This window comes from the organism of the source record quoted next, unplaced genomic scaffold, assembly GCF_019419815.1.
Source record: "Pyrus x bretschneideri cultivar Hongxiangsu unplaced genomic scaffold, Pyrus_bretschneideri_v1 Contig265, whole genome shotgun sequence".
NCBI classification, from domain to species: Eukaryota; Viridiplantae; Streptophyta; class Magnoliopsida; order Rosales; family Rosaceae; genus Pyrus; species Pyrus x bretschneideri.
This window is the reverse complement of record NW_025999574.1, coordinates 685,026-705,018: the sequence shown is the minus strand read 5'-3', so window position 1 is coordinate 705,018 and position 19,993 is coordinate 685,026. Positions and strand designations below refer to the sequence as shown.

At 37.2% G+C, this 19,993-nt stretch overlaps 4 protein-coding genes across 9 annotated transcripts; 1 reads left to right on the top strand and 3 right to left on the bottom strand.

Moving 5' to 3' along the window:
• Nucleotides 1–329: 329 nt before the first annotated feature.
• LOC103944993 (uncharacterized RNA-binding protein C1827.05c) lies at nucleotides 330–4,230 on the bottom strand. Of its 3 annotated transcripts, none has more exons than XM_009355494.2 (10): nucleotides 4,130–4,230; nucleotides 3,591–3,720; nucleotides 3,383–3,497; nucleotides 3,202–3,257; nucleotides 2,158–2,205; nucleotides 1,963–2,060; nucleotides 1,105–1,174; nucleotides 876–986; nucleotides 627–680; nucleotides 330–542 (listed from the first exon to the last, which is right to left on the bottom strand). In XM_009355494.2, exons 2-10 carry the CDS (start codon nucleotides 3,711–3,713, stop codon nucleotides 528–530), a joined length of 690 nt encoding a protein of 229 aa, XP_009353769.2. In that variant the 5' UTR covers nucleotides 3,714–3,720; nucleotides 4,130–4,230; the 3' UTR covers nucleotides 330–527. The 3 variants fall into 3 exon arrangements, with proteins under 3 accessions (XP_009353769.2, XP_009353771.2, XP_009353770.2); XM_009355496.2 differs by having other exon boundaries at nucleotides 4,136–4,225; XM_009355495.3 differs by having other exon boundaries at nucleotides 3,591–3,717; nucleotides 4,130–4,212.
• A 2,527-nt stretch (nucleotides 4,231–6,757) lies between these two features.
• LOC125478771 (putative F-box/FBD/LRR-repeat protein At4g13965) lies at nucleotides 6,758–8,074 on the top strand. Its single transcript, XM_048587343.1, has 2 exons — nucleotides 6,758–7,010; nucleotides 7,380–8,074. The coding sequence occupies exons 1-2, from the start codon at nucleotides 6,758–6,760 to the stop codon at nucleotides 8,072–8,074; spliced, it is 948 nt and encodes a 315-aa protein (XP_048443300.1).
• A 443-nt stretch (nucleotides 8,075–8,517) lies between these two features.
• LOC103945003 (phosphoribosylamine--glycine ligase) lies at nucleotides 8,518–11,408 on the bottom strand. Of its 2 annotated transcripts, none has more exons than XM_048587337.1 (4): nucleotides 11,040–11,408; nucleotides 10,167–10,537; nucleotides 9,457–9,987; nucleotides 8,518–9,007 (listed from the first exon to the last, which is right to left on the bottom strand). In XM_048587337.1, the coding sequence occupies exons 1-4, from the start codon at nucleotides 11,257–11,259 to the stop codon at nucleotides 8,585–8,587; spliced, it is 1,545 nt and encodes a 514-aa protein (XP_048443294.1). In that variant the 5' UTR covers nucleotides 11,260–11,408; the 3' UTR covers nucleotides 8,518–8,584. The 2 variants fall into 2 exon arrangements, with proteins under 2 accessions (XP_048443294.1, XP_009353784.2); XM_009355509.3 differs by having other exon boundaries at nucleotides 10,167–10,540; nucleotides 11,040–11,407.
• Nucleotides 11,409–12,481: 1,073 nt separating this feature from the next.
• LOC103945005 (shaggy-related protein kinase kappa) lies at nucleotides 12,482–19,875 on the bottom strand. Of its 3 annotated transcripts, none has more exons than XM_048587339.1 (13): nucleotides 19,599–19,875; nucleotides 18,997–19,252; nucleotides 18,676–18,768; nucleotides 18,499–18,558; nucleotides 18,137–18,409; nucleotides 17,965–18,039; nucleotides 16,259–16,315; nucleotides 16,019–16,159; nucleotides 15,876–15,926; nucleotides 15,441–15,536; nucleotides 13,506–13,589; nucleotides 13,315–13,417; nucleotides 12,482–12,890 (listed from the first exon to the last, which is right to left on the bottom strand). In XM_048587339.1, the coding sequence occupies exons 2-13, from the start codon at nucleotides 19,150–19,152 to the stop codon at nucleotides 12,802–12,804; spliced, it is 1,278 nt and encodes a 425-aa protein (XP_048443296.1). In that variant the 5' UTR covers nucleotides 19,153–19,252; nucleotides 19,599–19,875; the 3' UTR covers nucleotides 12,482–12,801. The 3 variants fall into 3 exon arrangements, with proteins under 3 accessions (XP_048443296.1, XP_048443295.1, XP_009353785.1); XM_048587338.1 differs by having other exon boundaries at nucleotides 18,997–19,256; nucleotides 19,599–19,874; XM_009355510.3 differs by having other exon boundaries at nucleotides 19,006–19,256; nucleotides 19,599–19,871.
• Nucleotides 19,876–19,993: the final 118 nt, after the last annotated feature.

Sequence of the window (19,993 nt, the reverse complement as noted above, 5' to 3'; positions counted from 1 at the left end):
GCGATCCATGACGCATCTATCTTCTGTTGTCATCCTCATCGTCGTGCTATTGGTATCTCTCTGTTGCCTCTTGTTAATTTGGTGTCTATAATGATGGTGTAAACAAGAGAAAGGGGGACTCCACCGGGAGGCCGGAGGCCATTTCCGTGGCCTTCCGTGGAAACATACTACAAAACTTCACACGCACATTCAATTCGATTTGGTTCATGCATGATCTTTGGGGGAGTGCTTGATCGGTTCGATCATTTGGCCATAAGGCCGTAAGTAGAATGTGTCACAACACTTGCGTGCGAGTATGCCGATTATCCGTTCCTATGATACCAAATGAGTGACCGAAAACCACGTCTAACTACGTAATGCTGAACGACAGTAAAACACTTGTCAATAGACAATGCACGATTACATTACATGAAGAGTGATGAAAAGGGTCGTAAAAATAAAAAAAACTCAAGCCCAAATTCTCCAGAAATCCATAACTGACTTGTTCCCAGCAGAAGGGGTGGACAGAGAGGAGCGTGAGCGCTTCATCATTTCGAAACAACCTGCCATAGAAGAGATGAGATGAGAAGAGATGACTACATATGTTTTATCTTCCAGAAAATGGTACAAACAAGAACATGACATACTTTCTTCCGGTCGGTCTTCCTTTTCTTTGGAGCAGGTTCTTCACTACCACCCACCTGCCAAGAACCGAATACATGTACAATTTAACTACTAAATCAACCTTGAAAAATGGAGGTACGATGAAATGTTTAAGTAACATCGCTTCAATATAAAACCACCAAAAAAAAAAAAAAAAAAAAAAAAAACAATTAAGAACAAGCTTCTAATAGTGAAAAGAATATATGCAACCGTAAACAGGACCAGATTCTTACAATTTCTGGGCATTTATAATCAATACCAGCGGCCTCAATTTTCTTTTGACGCTTCAGATCTCTCTTCATAATCTTCTCCATTAACTTCTTGAGCTCTTCCACCGTTCTTTCCTGAAAAATCACCACCCAAAGAGGAAAAAGTTAAAAGACTGAAAGTCCTTGCAGATCTTTTGGGTATCGTCAAATGAGAAAACTTGCTAGAGGTTGCTTTCACGTCTGCAATGACTACCTTGTCATGCCTCTTCCGCTCAATGTGAACCCAGTTCACGGGTCTGACTCGGTAGTTGAAACCCTTCCATCTAAAAGTAAGCAAAACACAAATGATGAGCATTTATAGCTATAAAATTGATTAGTAAGGGGAAAACCAACCCATTTTTTCAAAGTTAGAATTATATTTTGGTAGGAGTACCAATAAAATTTCACTCTACAATATTTTAAAGAGACCAGCTACCAATTGAACAACTTCTAGTACCATCACTCCATGGCTTTATCATCACCAAACACCCACTAGAAAAATTGGCATGGTTGTTGATAGATACGTTCAAATTATTGAGACCATTACAAAAGACATCCACTTTTAGTTTTGGCAATGACAAGCCAACTCGAATTTCATACATGTCACAGTCGCTTTAATCCAGTAGTACTAGAGTTCGTATATGTCATATTGGATTTATTATCTATGTACTTGTTAAGTCAATCTACCAATACAAACACCGTACAATTCAACCACTGATACCTGGCCCTACCTTTTCCCTCCTCTAGCTTGATGACTGATCTATTTTTCAATTATCGAATTTAAACCATGAGAACTTTACCTACAATAAAAGTTCCCCTTAACTCTTTCATCCTTTCCCTCCATTCCCGTCTATGGTTTTCCACTGTCCTCAATTTTAAGTGACACAGAGAAATGAACGTGAAATTATTACCACTTGGGACTCAAAGCACACAGATGAACGAGTTGTATGATAGCAATTTTAAGGAACCATTGAACAGCCTAACCACAAAATACATATTTGGATTTACTATGAGAAAAATATCTTGGATGCCAAACTCTCATATCATAAAAGATAAACAAATAATTACTTACAATTTCGGGTGAACTTTCTGTGGAGGAATAAGATGGACTTGCAACACGTGTTCGAACAACAAATAGTTATGCATAGTGTCAGCTACAACTTTCGCCACCTGCAAACAAGGAAGGTAGTGTTAGCACCACAAAAAAGGAAACATTGCAGAGAAGAACAGGACTTTAGATAATAAATTCTAAGAAAATGAATACAACCTCAGGGTCCTCAAACTCAATGAAGCCAAAATGCTTCGATTTTCCTGTCTATTTAACATAAGATGAAAGGGAAAAATGAGTTAAAATCTGTGAAAAACATAATAATTACTGTAACTATGATACTGCATACTAAATGAACGAGAGGATCTTTAATCTGCAAATAATCACAAGTCCGGAAGGTAAGAAGGTGTTGCGGAATTACGTTCAAGAGTGATAAATACTATATTTATCTTCAGTTACAGGGAACAAAATACGTCCTCTAGCCATCAGTCAATGCATATTTTTTTCACTCCTTCCAAATGAGACGCCATCGATGAGCAAGGTATGATAATTGTAATGATTTGGAGTAGAGATTAAATATATATACAGAGAGATTATTTTCTATGTAAATATAACATCTTGATACACTTTATCCTCAAGGGGATTAATTTCTTAAAACACTTGATCTTCCTAATCTTAAATTATCTTAAAGGTTTTAACCCTAAACCCTATACATGTATCTTTATTTTTTATAAGATACCGTTGGAGTTTGTAAGGTGAAAAACAAATTTTTTTACAAACTCTCTTCAAACTTTATTCCTCTTGGAGCACTACCTTGATTTTCATCAAGGCTGATCACCCTAGGAGTACTACTTTCACTCCAAAATATCAAATTCTTTTTTCCATGATTATTTTTCAGCCTCGGTCCCTAATATCAAACTGAAGATTTCCACAGTGGCGAACCTCATTTGAGTTTCAACCCGCCCAATAATTAGTTCACTTGCCAGATCAAGATTTGAAAGCTACATGCCCAATTTAATTCCATTAAAAAAAAAACTTTATCCAGTTCATGGCTCATCAACCAAACTTTTAGAAAGACTGTAATTTCAATGGTCAGAAACAGTTGTTCAGTCGATCTGGCATGTGGTACCAGTCAAAGTTCTCGTGGCAGACTACAGATGCTAGTTAAACACTAATCCGATAAGAAAATGCTACGAATGACACAATTAGAATCATCACAGAAAACATATATATAGTGACATGGTTGTGGTCCAGCAGCCTAACCTTTTTGTTACGTGCAATTCTTAATCTCTTAATCGAACCAAATTGCCCAAAAAATCCTATGAAAAACATCTAATCAGCAGTTTTCACAGGCAAAAAATTACAAACATAGCAATAACCTTGAGCACAAATTATAAACATTGTTCATTCAAGTACATCAAATTTGACAATCTCTACTGCACACCTTCCATTTCCTTCTCATAGAAGCCGTGAGGTATCCGACCAATGTATAAAACAGTAGCAATATCCTCCTTGGGCTTTTCCTCGGGGAGCTTACGAGCTGGACCACCTTCTAATGGCTTTCGACATAAAATCACCACCAAAACAATAAATAACACAACCAGACGAGAAAGGAAAAATAAATAAATAACTAGGATTAAATTAAGCATTACCAAGAAATCAGCAGCAGTAGAAGCAGTAGCAGCAGCTTCTTTATTTTTGTGAGAAGAAGCTGATAATTGAGCAGAGGCTTTGCTCAATTGTTTTTTCATTGCCTTTTTCGCCTTCGCCCCCATTTCGCTGCTGTGAATTCAATAATATGTTACTAATCACAATTGAAATGAAATTGAATGATTTAATTTGGGAAAAATGTATATGCCAATTGCAAGAACTAGACTTTAGAAACAAAATTACAAGAAATTGACAAAATTTACAGGAGTGCAGACTGCAGAGAACGAAAGAATTCCCAAATAAACTCACGGGTGAAAAATCCAAGTCTAATGGAGCTATAGTTTCTTTTAAATTCAGTATTTTCCCAACAAACAAACAGAAATTTAGGGTTTATTAGAGAGCAAGCAAAAGACATAACTTGAAGGCAGCCGACATTGTCAAGCCATAACAATTAAAGCAGAAAAAGTAACAAAAATCACTACGAGAGAGAGAGAGAGAGAGAGAGAGAGAGAGAGAGAGAGAGAGAGAGAGTATGGTTTACCTTTACCTGGATAAGTGTAAAGATGCAGACCGGGAGTCTGAAAGTGGAGGAGGAGGAAGAAAGAGGCGGGCTTTAGGTTGAGGTTTTTCTGTTTTATTTTTGAACACTTTAACGAAAAGTTTTGATACTGTTAATTTTAACGGAAAAATCATATTTTTATATTAAAAATTAATTTTAATACTATTTATTTTTAAATTCAAAAGTTTTAAATTATTTTCATTAATTTTCATTTTAGTTTTTTGGTTGACGTTTATTGTTTTAAAGGCCTTGGGCTTGGCCCGCTTGGGTTTACATCCCGCATAAGCAAAGCTGAAAAAATCACTTAGAAAGAGAAAAAAACAGAGTTACTTGTAAGTAAGTAGTTGATTTAAGAATATTGGCAGCTATGAGCAATTTCTTGCTGATATGTTTTACTTTAAAATATGCACGTACACGTAACATTTTTTAATTGGAAAAATGTCAATTGAACTTGTAGATATAAAAATGCATTTTTACCCTGTATTTTAGTGGACATTTTGACGAAAATGTCATTTTCACTTTGTGCTACAGTAAAACCTCTACGAATGAATGTTTTATTACATAATCACTTCGATTAAATAATAAATTTTTCCGGTCCCAACTTATACTAGTGTAATAAGATAATAAATTCGCTAAATGCAGAGGATAATAATTTTTCTTAAAATCCTTTAAAGCCCAACTAATATATAAAATAATAATTGATGAAATACATGAAAGGAATAACACATAAAACTCATAATATATAAAAAATAAAAAATAAAAAATAAAACTTTTAACAGATTCTATTTTCTCAATTCAGCTTTTTTTTTTTTTTTTTTTTTTTTTTTTCAAAATACACCGATTCAATGGGGGAAAATTATCTATCATTTTATTTTATAAGTTGACGGAAACGAAGAAAACAGGATTGACTTGTTTTTACTCTCTGTGGGTGGTACAATTTTTTTTTCTTTCAGTTTTACTCCTTTTTTACGAATTGTCTCCGAGGAAAAGGAAGGGCTCTCCAGCTTATAGGGATGAAGCGGTTCGATTTAGTACAGTTTTGAGTGAAATCGAATTTTTTTACGGTTTGGTTCAGTGCAGTTTTAGAATCAAAACCGAAATAAAACTAAATCATTTAGTTCGATTTGGTGCGGTTTCAAACGGTTTCGGTTTGGTTTCAAACTACTTACATACAAAATGCAAAAAAAAATCTCTTTATCTTCCTCTCACTCTCCCCTCCCCCCTCTCAACACCATTAGTATTTTTAAGAAAACATATACAGTTTATAACTTTATTCCAAACATTGTCAAACATTTCCTGGATGTAAACTATCAAACATTCACATTCACAATTGAGCAGTTTCAAAGAATCAAAGGAAGAATTAGAAGAGAAAATTTAAAATCGCGAATTCAATAAGCAAAGCTATTTCTAGGTGTGTAGAAGTGCAGCAAATGTAGAAACACTGTTGTAGGTTTACAGCAAGAAACGTAGAAAACTAATGCAGAGATATTTGTGGAAGTGACGATCTTTCATTCCTTCATTTGTTATATATACAAAGAGTCGTAACGGGATTATAAAACATCCATCATAATCTGATAATTACAACGTAAGTGAGTAAATCAATTATGTAACAACCTAAGATAAGGTTGTTGAGTACTACGCTAACAAGGTGGATAGTAATTGCTGCTTCACCTTTGGCTATGAGAATAACATTGCTCCCCAATCTTATGCGGCAAATTAAGTTGATAAGAATTGTGTAGTTACTTCCCAAATGTAAGTTTTAAACTTTGACTTGATCACTTCATTGGACTGTTTTGTAGCTTTACTCTTGCAATTATATTTTGCAGATCGAATGCTAAAGTTTGGTTTAACCAGAAACAACATTCATCTCTTCTGGATATTTAATAAAATGTTTTTTTAAATATTTGTGATGCGGTTCGGTTTCGGTGTAGTTTTCAAAGTTCAAAATTAAACGAATCTTAACGAGTACCCATTAATAACCCAATGAATTGAATTCTCACATCTAGATGATGGGCACCACCTCAACTTAAAGGTGGTGAATAAAAATATTTTGTGTTCTTGGAGTGATGGTGATGGTGATGGTGAGATTAGTAGTGGTGATGCTAATGTAAGGTAAAATAAAACTAAATGAGTCTTAATGAGTATCTATTAACAATCCAATGCATTGGTTGAGTTTAAATTTCCAGACTGGGGTGGTGAGCAAAACATGAATGAAATTGGGCATATTTAATCCTAGAAACTTTGCATGCGGTCCAATATCCTAGGATAGAGTTGGGTTTCTAGTCATGGAATCCGTATTTGAAATCCCCTGGTCCCCTAAATTATTATAATAGTTTTGAACTCTCATCCTTATGCTCTTAATTGGAGGCTAAACACAACATAAAAAGGTATGTTGGATAAAGCATTAAACCCTAGCCTTGCATCGTATCCTGGGTAAACAACTAAACCCTAGACGACTATGACTAATGAGTGATTTGTATCGATGAGACTCCCAATAGCCTCCAACTTCCAATAGCGTGCGTATCAAACCCAATTATTTTCATCAGCATTCTAAAAGGCGCAGCATATCACTCTTGTTTACTCGACATTAATTTCGCTTCTAATTTCCAAATGACGAAACGAAAGCGTGGGGTGGTGACGGCAGACCGAATCAGCGAGTTGCCAGATGAAGTTCTTGTTAGCATAGTGTCTCTCTTGTCGCTAAGGGAGGCAGCAGCTATGCGTATCCTTTCTACGCGATGGAGGAATATATGGAAATCTACTTGGACCCTCAATTTCGATGCGGATCCTAAAGCTTTGGAAAGGGAAAGGTACGTCACCGACCCTGAAACCCTAAAAGAAAGGTACGTCAAGTGGGTGGATGGTACTTTGGAACAGCACCAAGGAATGCGTATCGAACAATTTAGGATTTGTTTTAACCTTAACGAGAGCTTTTCAAGTTCCGTTGATAAATGGGTTCGATTTGCAATGAAAAAAAGAGTTCAAATTCTTGAGTTGAACTTCTTAGAAGAATTTCCTCCGACGTATGAGGGTACTGTGCTGCATGTACCATGCTATACTTTTTCTCCCCGCCAACTTTTAGGTGGTGTTCCTTGTCTACAACCTTGTTCCGCCGTTGGCTTCTACTTCCTCAGAGTTGTAAAGTTCAAAAACGTTTGTCTTGCTGGAGGTCTCGAGCACTTTTTGTCTAACTGTCCAGCTCTCGAACGATTAACAATATAGCGTGTTCCAGATTTGCATAAGCTGAGAGTTGTCGGTCTGTCAATTCCGTTGAAGTACTTGGTCATAAGAGGTTGTGACAATATCGAAAGCATTCTGATACGTGATGCAAATCTTGTTTCATTCACTTATGATGGACTTAAGATGAACTTGATTACTAAGAATGTACCGCTACTCGCTGAAGTATCCATCGGTGGGTACCCTAAAGTTGATTTTCTCAAAGTTGCCTTCACCCAACTTGAATCTTGTCGTTCTCAGCTACAGATTCTCAAACTGCTCCAGTATAAAATCCCCTACGACGAGGATCATGTTTTTCCTATCTTCTCAAGTCTCAAGCAACTGGAAATTGCCGTCACAGATCAAGATTACTGGCGTCTTCATCTATTAACATCCTTCATTGAGGCGTCTCCTTGCTTGCGCAAACTTGTGTTGCACTTGCATCACTCATCTTTTACTGGTCAAAGAAAAATATTCAAGAGAGCCGAGTGCTCCCATCGTTACCTCAAGGTTGTGGAGATGGTAGGGTACGATGGTAGCACAAGTGATTTTGGACTTGTCAAGTACTTGATAAAAACTGCTGTCCACCTGGAGGAAATCGGTGTTAGTCATTTCAAGAGTTGGATTTACCATTACACAGACGAGAAACCGGAAGAATCAGAAAGGGATCGTGCTAAGAAGGATCGTGCTATGAAAGAGCTTAACAAATAGTGCCATCAACTGTAAAACTAGTATGCTTGTAGGAAGTAAAAATTGCAGTGCTCATCAGAATTTGTTTTGGTATTTGAATTTTAAGGTTTTCTGGCCGTTGTTGAGGGCACGACACACAGGGTTTTGTGGCCGGAACAATGATGCAACAGAACAGTTGAGGCCTTTGGCGTGCTTTGAACTATGCTCCTAGTTTGTGCTTTTGGTTTTGTAAAACCTTAAAGACTGATTTTGCGTAACAGTTGAGGTTTCTGGTGTTTATTAATGCTTCTTTACCTTTCTTTTTTCTTTTTCAATCGAATTTAAAGTAAAAACAGGTCTTTTGTGGAGCAATTAACTAGTTCGAATGTAACTCAAAGTGGTTAAGATCGTTTACTCTTGTACCGCCCCGAATAGCCAGTTTAGGAGCAATTAATTAGTGTGAGGAATAGCCGTTTCTCATATAAGGCCCTGAATGTCATATACCTGCAATTTGAATAGAAACTCTGAATTCTCTTTTTTTAGTACAAATGTTTAACCTCCTCTCACAAATTGTTTCTGAGGAAGAGGAAGGGCTCTCCAGCCAATATCATGGCGGTAGAACCCTCCCGGCCAATTAATTTCTTCAACCCCTTGATATGCCCGATCGCGTGCCTCTTTGAGATCTATTCCCTTGGCGGTCACCCCAAGAACACGTCCCCCAGCAGCAATGAAATTGCCATCTAAATCCAGTGCAGTTCCAGCATGAAATACCTTAACAGATGGGGCAACAGCTTCTGCTTCATCAAGGTTACGGATCACACTTCCCTTCTCATATGAACCTGGGTACCCCTTACTTGCCATTACCACCACCATGGCAGACCCAGTCGACCAGTTCAATGACACCTCACTTAACTGTCCTCTACAAGCTGCAAGTAGAACTTGTGCCAGATCAGACTCCAAGCGAACCATTAAAACCTGTTTATCATTAAGCCAAAAAAGCACCGAAAATTGTTGTTAACATGTTATTCAACAGCAACACGATCTGAATAAGATGGAAAAAAATACCCAATTTCCATGCCTAAGTTCCAAACTTCCATAATACCATTCCCACACCAACCTAATAGGTAGACTAAGATAAATTCAAATTTTCATCAACTCATTCCGCAACCCATTCCTTCGATTAAAAGAAAAGGATTTGGAAAGAATGAGAGACAGACATAAAGCCACCTTGCAGCTACTGAACCTAAATTGTTGGCTGTAAAATTAGCAAAAAATTGTTGATAAAGACTTCCCAAATGGTAAAAGCAACATGAGATGCATTAAACAACGACTGTGTGAGATTTCAAGTAACTCCTAATCCTCCGCATTTAAAATGAACAAATGAATCATTTATATAGGTATCTACTAATGATCTGTTTACTGACCTGACACTCTGGATCACCAAAACGTACATTGTACTCTATCAGTTTAGGTAAGCCAGACTTTTTTTCTATCATGAGTCCAGCATACAAAACCCCAACAAACTTGCAGCCCTCGGCTGACATGCCTTTAACTGTGGGGTAAATGATGGATTTCATGACTAAATCTTCAAGTTCTTTAGTTAGGATGGGGGCTGGTGAGTATGCACCCATTCCACCAGTATTAGGCCCTGTATCGCCATCCCCAACACGTTTATGGTCCTGAGCAGATTCCAGAGGAATAGCATTCTCTCCATCCACCAGTGCAAAGAAAGATGCTTCTTCTCCTTCCAGATATTCCTCAACAATGACACGACAACCTGCAGACCCAAAAGAACCTTTTACTAGCATTGAGTCAACAGCATCAAAAGCCTCGTTCAAAGTCATAGCGACAATAACTCCTTTCCCAGCAGCCAATCCATCAGCTTTAACGACAATAGGCACCCCTTGGTCTTGTATATATTGTTTTGCAGCAGATGGGTCTGTAAACGTTTGATACTGCATCAATTAATCAATTCATTAGTTAACTCTTGTTTTTATGAAAATAACGACACAAGAACTGAAAAGGCAATGCCAATCGTTTTTCATTATCATTTTCGAGTTCTAACGATCATAAGCAAGCAATGTTTGAAGTTAACAACACCCTTTTATAACATAATATCAAACGTAATACAAACCTTAGCAGTAGGTATTCCATACTTGTCACACAAACTTTTCATAAAGTTCTTGGACCCTTCCAAAGCAGCAGCCTCGGATGAAGGGCCGAAAGCATGGATTCCAACCTCGAGCAGATCATTTACGAGACCAGCAACAAGAGGGGCCTCCGGTCCAACAACGACAAGCCCCACACCCCATTTGCGGCAGAATGAAATGACAGCTGAGCTATCAGAGATGTCGAGGTCTGAAATACAAGTGGCATCCCCAGAGGTGGAAATTCCGGGATTGCCAGGAGCACAAAAGACAGTATCACAAGAAGGGGATCGCTTCAATGCGTAGCAAAGAGCGTGTTCCCTTCCCCCGCCCCCAATCACCAAAACCACCACCCGCTCTACTGTAGCATCAGCAAGCAACACTAAATCATTATACACATACATTCTTACCTACATAGTTATCTACACCAAATATATATACACACAAACATAATTAAACTTTCATGCATTGCATACACATATATGTATGGCGTGGGTCTGTGGCATCACTATTTTACACAAACTTTTGACGCAAGTTTTTTTCTTGCACACTCTGTAATATATTTCAACGATTCAAACCGTCAATCTTTTAGAATAAGATTCATCGATCATTCATAGATCCGTTCCCTATATAGATATTGCCATATTCCACTAAAGTAATGATAGTTGCAATTTTAATTTTTTTTTCAATAAAAAATAAAACTGAGAAATACATATGAATTAATTTCTAAAAAAATAATAAAAAACAAAACACCAAAAATCAGATATGATTAACCAGAAAGCATGAAAATTTGAAAGAAAAAAAAAAAACCAAACGAAGTAAAATATGAGTGGGGTGTTTTTATTTTTTGCCGGAAGTACCAGGAGCAACAGTGGCAGATTGGGCGCGAAGGGAAAGGGACGGCGGTGATTTGTGAACACGAAAAGTGAGAAGGGTGGATGGGGAGCCGCTGGGATGGCGGCGAGAGCGGATGGACCCCACAGAGGCGAGGAAGGGCTTCGGAGAGCAGCGGAGGAAGTGGGTGTTGTTGTTGAGTTTGAGAGAAACAGCTCCGGCGAGGTCCAACGTCGTACAACCCATTATTTCCTAGGAATCAGAGAATCTATGTGTCCTGTCTGTTTTCTCCCCTTTTGTGTTCCGCAAATCAGAGAATATATCCTGCGCGCAAATTTAAATTGGAAGAATAAAGATGACGATGGGTTTGGGGGGTTTTGGGTGTTTGCGTCATTTTCCAAGGACTGAGGGTTTAAGACGCTCGAACTAATTAAAGAAACAAGAAATTTTAAAAAGTAAATTAAATGAGATTTTTTTTTTTAATACATCGATATTTTTACACTAAAGAGAGAGAGAGTTTGGTAAAGTCACATAGTGGGCAGTTTAATTTAGTATCGAATTCTCCATTCACGATATTCGAACTTAAGACCACCAGATCATAGTACTGGGTGATTCGTTAATTTTATGACTACGACAGAAAAAATTAAAATAATCAATTTGAATTGTAAAGGATTAAGAGAAGTGTTCAAATTTGCTACCCAAACTTAATAAGTTCAACCCTAAATATATGGGGTTGTCTCTAACGCACCAAAAATGTAGTTAAGGCAATGTCCTCATTTCTTTCGCCCGATTCAGATATACGTAACTTTCATCTGTAACCTAAGGGCTCCACTCTTTTGTGTGATTTTTAGGCGTTTTGTATAAAGACGTTGTATATCCATGTATCTCTCTCGTCACCTTACAAGTCAAAAGAGAAATATACACATACATAAATTGCACAAGTAAAGAAAATCATCGCGTTCCTTTGCAATTGCCATGCTTCCTTCCCCCATTACTAACTCTCCTAAATGCTCCTCAAAATCCAGACAGCCTTCTCATGGAAGCAGATAAAGAAGCCAAAAGCACATCGACGTTTTCTCTCTCGAGCTGCTTTTAGCACTTCAAAAAAGCATCGTTCGCTCTTCTCCAGACGAGAGGAGGGCGCAATGTTGTGTAGATAGCTGAGTTTCCGGTATCAAATCTCATTGTGAAGAGTACAGGATCAAATTCGAACAGTCCGAGGCTGTACTCATTGTGAAGAGTACATGCTCCGTTCTGTCCATCTCATAAGCACTTCATTCGTATTAAAAATCAAGAACGAAGATCAAGTGTAGAAACTAATTGTCGTTTTGGTTTGAGGAAGCACAGCATCAACGTAACTCAGGAAACCCGAGATTCACATTGTTCAGATTGAAAGCACAAAGACTGAGTCAAAAAATTAAACAAATTATAGTAGACAAAAAGGCCTTCAACCATACACCAAGGGAAGGAAGAAAGAAAAAAGAAACTCTTGGCGTATACATATTACCGGTCTTTATCTCATATTCCTCGCAGTGGGAGTCGCAGTAACATAGATATTATCTATATTTGGTCCTCAAATAAGCATACAAAACTACCTCTATCCGCATGCAAACTTAAATCTTCGGATTTTCCTAACTTGTTTCGCAAACAGTTGCAACACTCGTACTACTCACAGTCACAGGACACACGATGACAAGTGAAAAGGTAAGAGAGATTTTACATATGTTGATACAGGAACATACTGGAGTTGTGATGGTGTGCAGAAGCAGCAGACGCTCGTGGAAGTTGCTAGGTGTGCAAAGCCATGAATAAGTTCTGCTTACGGGCATGCTCTGGAATAAGTCGGTTGACTATGTCCGTTGGAATTCCTTGAAGCTCTATCAAAGAGAATATAATGAAGCATAAAAGGAGCATTAGAAACATGAAAACCAAATATAAAAAATTCTGGTGAATGCAAAACTGCACGTTTATAGAATAAGAATAAAAAAGGACATAATCGAGCCTTTTTATTCACATTAGATTAAAGAACTTGCAATTATCATAATCACCATGAAGCCAATGGCAGCAATCTCCACAAAAATTTCTAGAAAAGTGAAATGGTACTATGTTTTTAAGGAAAACTAATGAAAAGGGCTTGAAAACTTTGAGTTTTAACAATAAAGACAAAATAAAGGGTAAACTGAACAGTACCAGAATTCACTTTTCAGTGTAAAAATGTGGTTTTTCGTTAAAGTGAACAGTACCGCGGGCTTTTTGTTAAAACTCCCATGTTTTTATGTAAAGGATTCAAATCAAACTCACCCTGGGGGTTAAAGTTGAATAGAGGAGGAAGAGGGCGACCATTAGGAAGACGAGTATTTGGGTCTCTCAATTCATCAAAGAAAGGGTGAATGCAAGCTTCCAACTGCAAAACCAAAGCAATAAAGTAATTAGCGCTGAATTGTTTTCTTTCCTTTTTACTGAAGGAAACTAAAATTGAAAGTCATGCTTACAGCAGTACATCGCAGGTTCGGGGAATACTGGAAAAACCTACAAACAAGATCTACTGCCTCTGGGGGTAAGCGTTTTTGGAATACCTGCAACATGACAAGAATATCATGGTTAATCTCCATGATAAATAAATTCCTATTTAGAGCAACAGCTTATCACAACCGAAATGAACAACAGCAATAATGATGAAAGCTAAAAATGAGATGGATATAAATATCACATCAACAGGAACAGGCATACTGCGTTCTGCATGGGATAATATAATTTGGCGGAATACGTGTTAAGGCAGTCAAAGATTCATGATTAAGCAGTTACTTTTCACGAGTTTATTTGACCATCTGAATGACACTCAACAAAGTTATAAATGTCGACTTCAGGATAAAAAACGTAGGGTTCCCAAGCTATAAATAAATTATTAATGCAAGCCTTGGCCCCATACAGAATTTTCAACCTTCAACACCTATATGTCATGACCTCATGATTTCTAATTAAAAATCTATGAATAATAGTCTCCATCTCCATGCAAATTGCCAACCCCACTTTGCCAGCTCCACATACACATTATTTTTGCACGCCCACTCATCTTAAATATATTAGAAACTAAACGATACCAAGGTTCATATCAGTTCACACCATCATGCCCCTAATCACCACCCAATTATACCTTAAAAAGTCTCATCCAAACACATCACAAATAAACAGTGCATTAATCTCTGAAGCAGATTCCACTGGACAAGGCACTAGTCACATACCAAGAGTTCATACATCCAACCTGAAACAAATTTATAATTTCTATTGATGTACTTTCATCGGATTTTATATGCCTTGTTAGATACATGAGAAATGCAACATACAGTGACAAGTCATCCCCAACTTGACCAAAGAAGCCAGCAAAACTCAAACTCATCAAAGCCCAGCTTACAATACTTGAAGTTACTCAATTTTCAGTCACCAATCAGTTCCACGTAGACTATATCCTTAGAGCATCTCCAATGGGTTCCCTAAATGAGCTCCTAGCTAAAAATTGGGGAGAATTTGGAAAAAATTCATCTACTCCCTACCCTGCTCCCAGCATAGCAAATCCTCTAAGAACTCTGAAATTTGGGGAGGGAGAAAGGATCTCCTAGCATTGATTACTTTTCAAATATAAACTCTGTTTGTATTGGTTCATAGTTACTATGACTTCCCAAATTAGACAATATGTTTGGAGTAGAAATTTTCTAGGTAGCTCCTAAGATAACTTTCTAGTCTTTTCAGTTAAATTTGACTTGAAAATATAGAGCATGATTGGAGATGTTCTTACATGATAGGATTAGGACATCACCTTAAAATATTTTCTTTTTATTTCTTGGCATGTTTACATGGTGCAAATCATCCCTAGCTCAACCAAAGAAGCCAACGAAACTCGAAGTGAAAAACGTCATGCTTTACTAGTTAGAGCCTACAAATATTCATTCATCAATCAGCTCTCTCAGGCTATATCCCATTACGGCAGGTCATCAATTTAATGACATTTTTTTTCCTGTCCTTTAACATGTTCTTGGAAAACACTAACTTAAGTGCAAAAAATTCTATTTACTTTAGCAATCAGTGTAATCACTTATCAAAATCACTTATCAAAACCATTGTGAAGATTCTTCATAACTAAACAGCAACATTTCTCTTTTCAATCTACTGAGTACAGTCCTAAATTTACCCTATTCTCAGTACAAAAGATTAATCAAACTACTACTAGTATTTCATTCATAAAGACTACTTTCTGAATTAGCAACAGCAGGAGCATTTTTCATGCTAGGTTTGACGATGACAATGTCCACATATCAGTGCAATAATACAATTTAAGGTCTAGCAATACATCATGGCTTGATCTATAAAATAAAATTTAAAGTCACAAGCATAAATGTAAGAATAATATAAGAGTACACGCAAAGACACACCTTGTGCCACGGATGAGGCTTTATCTGTGGGAATTTAAATTCAGTATAGTTTGGATTCATGCACTTTATCTCCTCCCTGGTTGGAGTCCCCAAAACCTGCACAAAAATGTATAATTAACTGTATGTCTATTCATTCCTCTTTTCATAATTGTGGAAATTTGAAAATATGAAAACAACAGCTTCTTAAAGACTAGAGAACTGTAGACTTTTAAATCATAGAAGATTTCACCACCAAAAAAAATGATGACATTCTAAGGAGCAACAGTTTATAATAGTTGATTGAACCTAGGATGACCAAAATCAACCCAAAAAGAGTCAAAGCGAACTCATATACTCAACCCTGATGGTTTTGTTTTACAGTTTTAATCCGATATTCAAAGTTCGCTAAATAAATACAAAATGGCAATCTACACAGAACTAGATTGACATCCTCACCTTAATTATCTCAACTAGTTGGTCCACTCCACTTTCGCCAGGAAACAAGGGCTGCAAGAGAATTTGGCTAGACAATATTAAATATTTTTAAGGACAAGGGTAATAAAAACAGCCAGTATTCACGTATTTGAGTACCAAATCACCTGGCCAAGAAGTAATTCAGCCATCACACAACCTGTAGACCATATATCAATAGCTGTTGTGTACTCAGTGGCACCAAATATCAATTCTGGAGCACGATAATATCTTGAGCAGATGTAAGAAACATTTGGTTCTCCTTTCACCTGATAAACACAAATGGAACAGCCTTGTAAGCAGATGAAATTAGATAACAAGACCATAAGACACCTTCATCAGTAAAAAGGATGGAGTGCAAAACTCACCAACACTTTTGCACTCCCAAAATCACAAAGTTTCAGCTGATGCGTGTGTGGATTCACCTGAATGACATGAAGCATTAGAACATGACCAACAAAAGGTGAATGGCAGAGTATAGACACACGCATATAGATGTAGAAAAATTATTCAAAGAGGAGGCCTGCATTTTAAGAAAAGTGTAGACATCCTAGTAGAGGCCATCCTGCAATGTAGACCAATGAATCGAATCCTCTACTTTCTCAGACCCTTCCGAGGATACTCCTTGAACATTAGACAAATTGAATACAATTTAGGCATTGTGATCAGATAAATTCTTAGACTGGGACCTAAAAAGTGGATGGCTCAAATTATTGAAAGACAATGTGGAACGTGCCCAACAAGAATGTTCAAACTTCCGCAAAATGTGCCCCAAGTTATTCAATACTATCTATATTGTTTCTTTATTAATTTCTTGGTTATGGTATTTGACCAACTTTCTTTTAAGCTTGCTAGGCTGACAAAGATAATTCAGCCTTACAAACTGATAAGGAAGGGTAGTAACTTCCTATTTACGCCCTTTAAGAAATAAAAATCAAGTCCTTTCCATAGACACCAAAATGCTCAATATAATATAGGCTCTAAGTACTAATTTTGAGGCTCTAGGAATTGGGAGGAAAGCTAAAGCTTTGTGGGGTTGTCTGGTGTCGGCAGTTTTTTGGAACGTTTGGTTGGAGCGTAACAAAAGAATTTTTGAGGATTATACTGGTGTGGGGGTAGCAGATCTATGGGGAAGAGTAAAATATTGGGCAGCCTTCTGGGCTTCAGTTTCAAATGAATTTAAGAATTACTCTCTTTCTCACATACTGTGGGATATGTTAGCAGTTGTAAAATGATTTTGGTTGAGGTTGTCCTACTTGTAATCTGATCCTCTGGAGAGATTTTCTTGTTCTGTTCTTGGTGGATTTCTTATCCACTTCTGTGTATTACACTTTTCTTTTCTAATAAACTGTTATAGTTTCTTCTCAAAAAAAAAAAATATAGGCTCTAAGAGAACTAATATCTAATCCTCAAAGGAAGAAGAGAAACTGCAATCACTAAAATCACCCCAAATCCATGAATTATAAAAGTTACGCATCAAACTACTTTCTTATTGAAATTGAAGGATATCATATGAGATAGCTTGATGAGAATGTTATCCATAACACTGCGGGGAATTTTTGAAATTGGAGGACTCAAGGTACATAAAATAGAGGCGCAGAAGCAGCATGGTGTGGAAACTTAGACACACACAAAACACAAATAGAGATATATATGGAAGGTTCAAAGTCTAACAGCTACTAAGTATTGATCCTGTAATCATTAGAGCAGCATGTTGTCACAAGAACTACATTGTGCATGTGCAGCATTACCCTGACTCCCTAAGCACTGCTTGATTTAAATAAAGTCTAACTCAATTACAATATTTATGGGAAAACACGGAAAGCTTATGGTAGTTCAAAAAGCAACAAAACGCCTCATATTATGCCTTCGACTCTGAAAACACTATTACCATCTAAATAACAAAGGTATTGCACCAATTTGACACATACATTAGAGTTGACTAGTAAAAGCAATCAATGGCTCTGCTTAGTAGACCAGGTTATTGGTCAGACAGATAACTTGCAATGGTGTCAATCACATATTTTGTCATACAGGAGCTCCCAGTTCCTTAGGAAGAAAAAAAAAATCTTACAAGTAAGTTCTGAGGCTTGATATCACGGTGACAGATTCCAATACAATTATGTATATAAGCAAGTGCCCTGCATATCTGCACCACAACAAAGTTGAAAAAGAGAAGCCTTAGATTGTGTTCATTACAATTAAACCAAACGACAGAGAAAGTACAAATGAAGCCAAATTCATACCTGATAGGTATAAAGTTTAACATATGTTATGGGCATTCGCTGGCTGATCCTACTATAGTTCCTCGCAATGCGGTTCACTGTTTCAGGAACGAATTCAAGTACAAGGTTCAAGTAAACCTCTTCTTTGTCTGTGGTTGAGAAGAAGCAATGCTTTAGGGCAACAATGTTTGGATGATCCAACATCTGCATAATCTGTAACTCCCTGTTCTTGTAGCGCTTGTCTTGGAGCACCTTCTTGATAGCAACAATCTCTCCAGTTTCTCTACATTTCGCCTGCGCAAAGAAGTTAAAGTTTTATCAACAATGTAATTCATATGAAAATCAGGTAGATTCTATTGAGCAAAGTATATAGTTCTACCTACCTGGAAAACAACCCCAAAAGAACCAGTTCCAACCACATGTTCTGAAATATAGCTTACTGTCTGTAGAAACCAGACAAAGAAACAAAATGTAAGTCACCGAGTTATAGGAAATCACTGCTTATGATTTGCAATACCGTTACTAGATTAAATTTAAAGAAAAATAGAATCTTGTCCAACCTGCCTAGATTGACCACTTCGACCACCAACAGTCGTTCGTATTACACGTCCTGTTTCAGCACCCACTCCATCAATTACATCCGGTTCGCTATCCTACAACAGAAGAAATAGTAAGGACTGTCAAAAAACACCAAATTCTAGTCAAAACAAGTCGCATTCAACTAGAGCGGGGCTTTAATCTAGACCAAAATGCTTGAGAACTATTTTGCTCATCAGTTGCTTGTGGCAATGTAAAGGCCCACCATTTCGTTATGTGATAGTCGCAACAAATGACAGTTAACGCAAAAATTTCACATTATATTCAAACAGTTTAGAACGAACACGGCTTACTCTATCGTCATCACGATCCGGCTTGTCCCGCAAGCTCATCTCGAGCATCTCCCTCCCCAGCCAATCAACCGAACTAGACGAACTCTTGAAGCCATTCACAGACCTTGAACTGCCAACTCCACCATTCCCTAGGCTAGCAGATGCCATACCGACGTCTGATCACTTCACTACTGCAGCACAGCAAATGATGCTACTCCTTCCCCTCCTCGCACCCTGCTCCTGCGTCCACTCCCATCCAAGCACCTATCTTTCTATTAAACAACATAAAAATAATAAAAAATTCAAATTTCTTTCCCCAAAAGCATTAATTAAAATTAAAATCCATAAAACATAGAAATTGAGCTGAAATTTCTGAAACAAAATTCAAATGAAAAATTAAAAGAATTGCAGAGTCAATCAATTACTTAATTTAGCTCAGATCCACACCAAACTCACTCCAATTTTTTAAATTAAGCACCAAATACAAATACAAATTTAAAAATCACCGCCGATCCTCCGAAATCAATCGGACTCCAACAAAACAATAAATTCTCGGCATTTTCAAACGCAATACATCCAAAATCCAGAAAAACGGATCGGTTCGGACGACTGACCTGCAAGCGTTTCGGGGAGGCCTGGAAGCAGAGCTCGCGCATTTTAAACTCCGCTCCGCTCCTGGAATTTTTGAGATTTGAGCAGAAAATTTGGGAAGGAGAAGAATTTGATCGGCTTACTGTTATTACTGCGAGAAAATTCAATCTACTTTTTGATGAGGCTTTATTCTCTTTTTTTTTATTAAATTACTTTTGCAGTGAGTTTGTTTGAGTAGTGAGTGAGTCAGGAGTACGAACAAGTAGTTGACGACAGCTTTGGGTTCTTGTTTAAAGACAAAGAAAGAATAATAAGAGGTTAAGGACAAGTGGAGGTTGATTTTTGCTTTCCATTGCCCTTCTTTATTTAAAAACATGAGGAGGGGAATATAATATGATTCTAATACTTTTAATTTTGC

Bases quoted from the DNA above. Each gene is read 5' to 3' on its own strand.
- LOC103944993 (XM_009355494.2), bottom strand. From the start codon at position 3,713: ATGGGGGCGAAGGCGAAAAAGGCAATGAAAAAACAATTGAGCAAAGCC. The intron at 3,498-3,590 runs GTAATGCTTAAT...TTATGTCGAAAG, and splicing joins CTACTGCTGCTGATTTCTTG to CCATTAGAAGGTGGTCCAGC. The intron at 3,258-3,382 runs GTGTGCAGTAGA...TGTTTTTCATAG, and splicing joins CTATGAGAAGGAAATGGAAG to GATTTTTTGGGCAATTTGGT.
- LOC125478771 (XM_048587343.1), top strand. From the start codon at position 6,758: ATGACGAAACGAAAGCGTGGGGTGGTGACGGCAGACCGAATCAGCGAG. The intron at 7,011-7,379 runs GTACTTTGGAAC...AGCGTGTTCCAG, and splicing joins GTACGTCAAGTGGGTGGATG to ATTTGCATAAGCTGAGAGTT.
- LOC103945003 (XM_009355509.3), bottom strand. From the start codon at position 11,259: ATGGGTTGTACGACGTTGGACCTCGCCGGAGCTGTTTCTCTCAAACTC. The intron at 10,541-11,039 runs GTACTTCCGGCA...CTGATGCTACAG, and splicing joins ATCTGCCACTGTTGCTCCTG to TAGAGCGGGTGGTGGTTTTG. The intron at 9,988-10,166 runs GTTTGTATTACG...TAATTGATGCAG, and splicing joins ATGGAATACCTACTGCTAAG to TATCAAACGTTTACAGACCC.
- LOC103945005 (XM_048587339.1), bottom strand. From the start codon at position 19,152: ATGGCATCTGCTAGCCTAGGGAATGGTGGAGTTGGCAGTTCAAGGTCT. The intron at 18,040-18,136 runs GTATGAATTTGG...GTTGTGGTGCAG, and splicing joins TTAAACTTTATACCTATCAG to ATATGCAGGGCACTTGCTTA. The intron at 16,316-17,964 runs GTAAGATTTTTT...CATGTCATTCAG, and splicing joins TCAAGCCTCAGAACTTACTT to GTGAATCCACACACGCATCA.